The sequence below is a fragment of the Vollenhovia emeryi genome, unplaced genomic scaffold (assembly GCF_000949405.1).
Source record: "Vollenhovia emeryi isolate VEMERY1.0 unplaced genomic scaffold, V.emery_V1.0 DF941902.1, whole genome shotgun sequence".
NCBI lineage: Eukaryota > Metazoa > Arthropoda > Insecta > Hymenoptera > Formicidae > Vollenhovia > Vollenhovia emeryi.
Window position 1 is genome coordinate 550 of NW_011964464.1, and position 3,899 is coordinate 4,448.

Below are 3,899 nucleotides of genomic sequence, written 5' to 3' on the forward strand. Positions count from 1 at the left end.
TTCCCAAAGAAAACTGGAAAAAAAATTTTTTCACGAAAATAAAGCTTCCTCTATGAGGAAGCAAAATATTGAAAATGCATAAATATATATGTAGTTTTATAAATATATGTCATTTTTAAGAAATAAAATATTTTTATATTACATATTTATTGCAACGTTTATTTTTCCTGTAATATAAACGTGACATCGTTTTATTACCACGGTTATACCTTATTTATATATAAGTTATATAAATGTTTTATGAATAGCATGGTATTCCATCGTTGCTATATTATATCCCAGCAAACACAAAAGTAAGAGTTACATAACTGTAAGTTAAAATTTCCTACTCAACAATATAACTGTTATATAACACGTGTGTTATGTAACAGTTACATTGTTGAGTAGGAAATTTTAACTTACAGTTATGTAACTGTTTGTGTTTGCTGGGATGTAACATATATATAGCAACTATGCCTTATTATAATGTATTTGTAACATTAACATACTATCTTAGTTACTTTTGAAAAAGGGCGAAATTTAAATGCAACTACAACATTGCAGCAACTTTCACGTTATATTACATGTGATGTTGAAATTTATAGCTGTTATATAGTGAACACACAACTGTGTCGACTGGGAGTATTCGAAATATATGATAAATCACGTAATGTGTGCACTTTATAGTTTTTGCTAACACAACACAGCTGTTTCATTTTAAAGATTAAACACTCCACGTAAAATTAAATTCTCAGTAATAAACATTTTTATGGCAAAAATGTATTTGCTGAAACGATAAATGAGAAAAATCACAGTATGTAAACACAACACAGGTTAGGGTTAGATTAGGTTCATGCGAAAATGCAATGCGTTAAGCCCGTATCGGACTAAGGACTGAGGCCGGCATTCACAGTCAGATCTTTTATTCAAGACCGTCTTAAATTTATCTAAACATGCTATATCGAACATTTCATCAGAAGCGTTCTGCGTTCTTAAATCTTTTCTGTTACGCGAAATTAAATATCCTAAACTCTTCTGATTGGTTACGCGATACGCATTAGTGCCCATCTTCAATAGTGATTGAAGCCCTAAGCCTTAAAGAATTGACCAATCACTTTTAAGTATGAGGAAAATACTCGACTATGATTGGCCAATTTCTTAAGGCTGCGGTCCCATGGGCTTAGTTTACACCGACAGACCTAAAAGCGGCCTGACCTAAACCGTGACCCAAAGTAGGTCTAGTTACCAAGTGTTTACACTGAGGAGACCTAAAAAGTGACAAAGACTTGAGTAGGTCGTATTTAGTCCACACTGATCCGAATTAAGAGCCATCTATCGTGTTTTGTACATTCGGCGAAAATGTTTTGAGGTTAACAGTATACCATATTTACGTTTTGCAGCTGTATACATATTGTAACGTACAAAATGACATCGCTGGAACAATACATTCTGTTTTTTCAAAATTGTGTTATGATGCAAAAGAAGAGGAGAAATATGATTTCTGTTCAAATTATGCGTCGAAGAAGACACATGTGGGATAGAATTCGACAATTGCACAGGATGCAAAGAATGTTTATAGAGTATGTGCGAATGGTTCCTATGGTTAATATTTTAGAAATGTATTTCAATGCAATACATGTTGAAAGAAGCACATGGATGAAGGCAAGAAGCACTCACTTTTGGAAGGAGATGGTGCTATGTACATATACTGAAGCAGAATGGATAGAAAGTTTCCGCATGCGTAAAGAGACTTTCAATGATTTGTGCCGTTTTCCTACGACCTGCTTTGGAGCCTAAGCCTTTATTCTTAAAATCAAGAGAACCGTTATCATGTGAAAAACAAGTTGCTGTCGCTCTATATAAAATGGCAAGTTGTGCAGAATACCGTGTTGTGGGCAATGTATTCGGAATCCACAAATCTACAGTAAAAAAATGTCTGTACAGAGTTGTAAATGCGATTAATGATGTGATGATGAAAGATTATCTTCACATGCCAGATGCCTACGAAGCTTCAGTAATAGCAATGCATGTTGAGAAAATATCGCACATTGCGCAAATTATTGGATGCATCGACGGTTCGCACATACCTATATTGGCTCCATCAGAAGGCTATCGAGATTTTGTGAACCGTAAGGGTTGGCCTTCATATGTGTTACAGGCAGTTGTTGACGATATATTTACATTTAGTGTACGAATGGCAATAAATTAATCGATAATCATTAATAAACGTATTGTATATAGATTTAGAAATATTTGTATTCGACATCCTGGAAGTACTCATGATGCCGCTGTATTCAAGGATTCAAGTTTATACAGAGATGCTCTCAATGTTATTCCACAGGTACGAATACAAACTTAAGAAATGGTATATAGTAAATATGTGTATACTATGCAATACTGTAATATTGTATAACTGTCATTACAGGATACACGAAATATCAATGGTGTGGCAGTACCATATTTAATTGTCGGTGACCCAGCGTATCCACTGTTACCGTGGCTACTAAAAGGCTATCCCGGTAGTGTAACAGCTGAACAAGAATCCTTTAACGTACATCTCAATTCTGCAAGAGTTACCGTAGAAATGGCATTTGGCCGTTTAAAAGCACGTTGGAGAATACTCCTAAAACGAATTGATGTGAATTATGTATTCGTTCCACATATTACAAGTGCTTGTTGCATTTTACAAAACTTTCTAGAGTGTAAGAAGGAACAGTTTCTTCAACAATGGCTAAATGATGTAGTTGAGGCAGAAGTACTTTATCCACAGCCCGTAGATGGTACTAACCGAGAGCGTGATAATATCTCTGGGTCAACTATTCGACAACATTTAACAGAGTACTTAAGTAATAATTTTTCGTTGCGTGCAAGTGTTTTAAGATAAGATACGATATTTAAGATATTGTGTTCAGTATGCATATTGGTATTGCATTTTATTTTGTTTATAAATTTTCGTATACAACTATAAAACGTATATAAATTTTCGTAGAATACTATAAAACGTATATAACTATACATGTATAATATCCTTTATCGCTTATAAAATATATTGCAATATAAAATATAATAAACAAAAATAAATGAGAACGTTTCATCACATTTACATCACATTTACGTTACGTTACTTATGTACTTCTCTCATTATCATCGTTACAAGATGAACTTGATGTTAACACTGTTACCGAAGACTGTAGTATAGTCGGTGATGGCAACGGAGAAGGAACTGCAGGAAATGGTGAGGATGGTGGTGGTGAGCATGATGAGGAAGGAGATGGCGATAAGTGGTACGAATATACATTTGGAGTAGAGGCAGTTGACGGGAACGTATGCATAGGGATTTGAGTTGGTATATACTGAGGATATTGGATGTTGCCTGTTTGCACCGTTTTTAACCCTGTCATTTTATCCAAGAGTAACATTTAATGCTGCTGTTCTTTCTCCATCATTTCCTTTTCCCATCGTCGTTGTTCCTCCATGTGGGCATATATCGATTTATCAAACATTTGCACTTGTTCCTGCATAACTTTCTGCATTTCCTCGGCCTGTCTTTTTGCAAAAACTTCTGCGAAATTCTCCGCTAGCTTGAAGTGTGTGGTGCGTCCTAAAAATACACGAATAAACAATTATTTTATGTGTATTCTTTTAGAAACTGCAATTCTTATAATCTATACAGGGTGGTCCAGTGATGAGTAGCTTAACTTCAGGGGCGTATTCCTTGGACAATTCTAAGACGAAACATCCATTTGAGTTTTTGTCGAAAATCGCTTCCCTGAGAAATGGCAGCCGTTTGAAAAAATTTTGTTTGGGTTTCGAGCGGGAGTCATTTAAATTAGCGTAACTTTGGAAATACTCGTCGGATTATTTTTGATTAGGGCTTGTTGAAAAGGTATTGCCGAGACCTTTCAGAAAATGTATCACAC

At 35.0% G+C, this 3,899-nt stretch overlaps 1 protein-coding gene across 2 annotated transcripts; it reads left to right on the top strand.

The window, feature by feature from the left end:
- Window positions 1-434: 434 nt before the first annotated feature.
- LOC105570758 (putative nuclease HARBI1) lies at window positions 435-3,893 on the top strand. 2 transcript variants are annotated; one of them, XM_012028198.1, is made up of 4 exons: window positions 435-1,269; window positions 1,380-2,108; window positions 2,221-2,320; window positions 2,405-3,893. In XM_012028198.1, the coding sequence occupies exons 2-4, from the start codon at window positions 2,044-2,046 to the stop codon at window positions 2,861-2,863; spliced, it is 624 nt and encodes a 207-aa protein (XP_011883588.1). In that variant the 5' UTR covers window positions 435-1,269; window positions 1,380-2,043; the 3' UTR covers window positions 2,864-3,893. The 2 variants fall into 2 exon arrangements, with proteins under 2 accessions (XP_011883588.1, XP_011883587.1); XM_012028197.1 differs by having other exon boundaries at window positions 435-2,108.
- Window positions 3,894-3,899: the final 6 nt, after the last annotated feature.

Excerpts from the sequence above, each read along its gene's own strand:
- LOC105570758 (XM_012028197.1), top strand. The coding sequence starts at position 2,044 with ATGCATCGACGGTTCGCACATACCTATATTGGCTCCATCAGAAGGCTA. Across the intron at positions 2,109-2,220 it reads CTATCGAGATTTTGTGAACC|ATTTAGAAATATTTGTATTC; the intron begins GTAAGGGTTGGC and ends TATTGTATATAG. Across the intron at positions 2,321-2,404 it reads CTCTCAATGTTATTCCACAG|GATACACGAAATATCAATGG; the intron begins GTACGAATACAA and ends CTGTCATTACAG.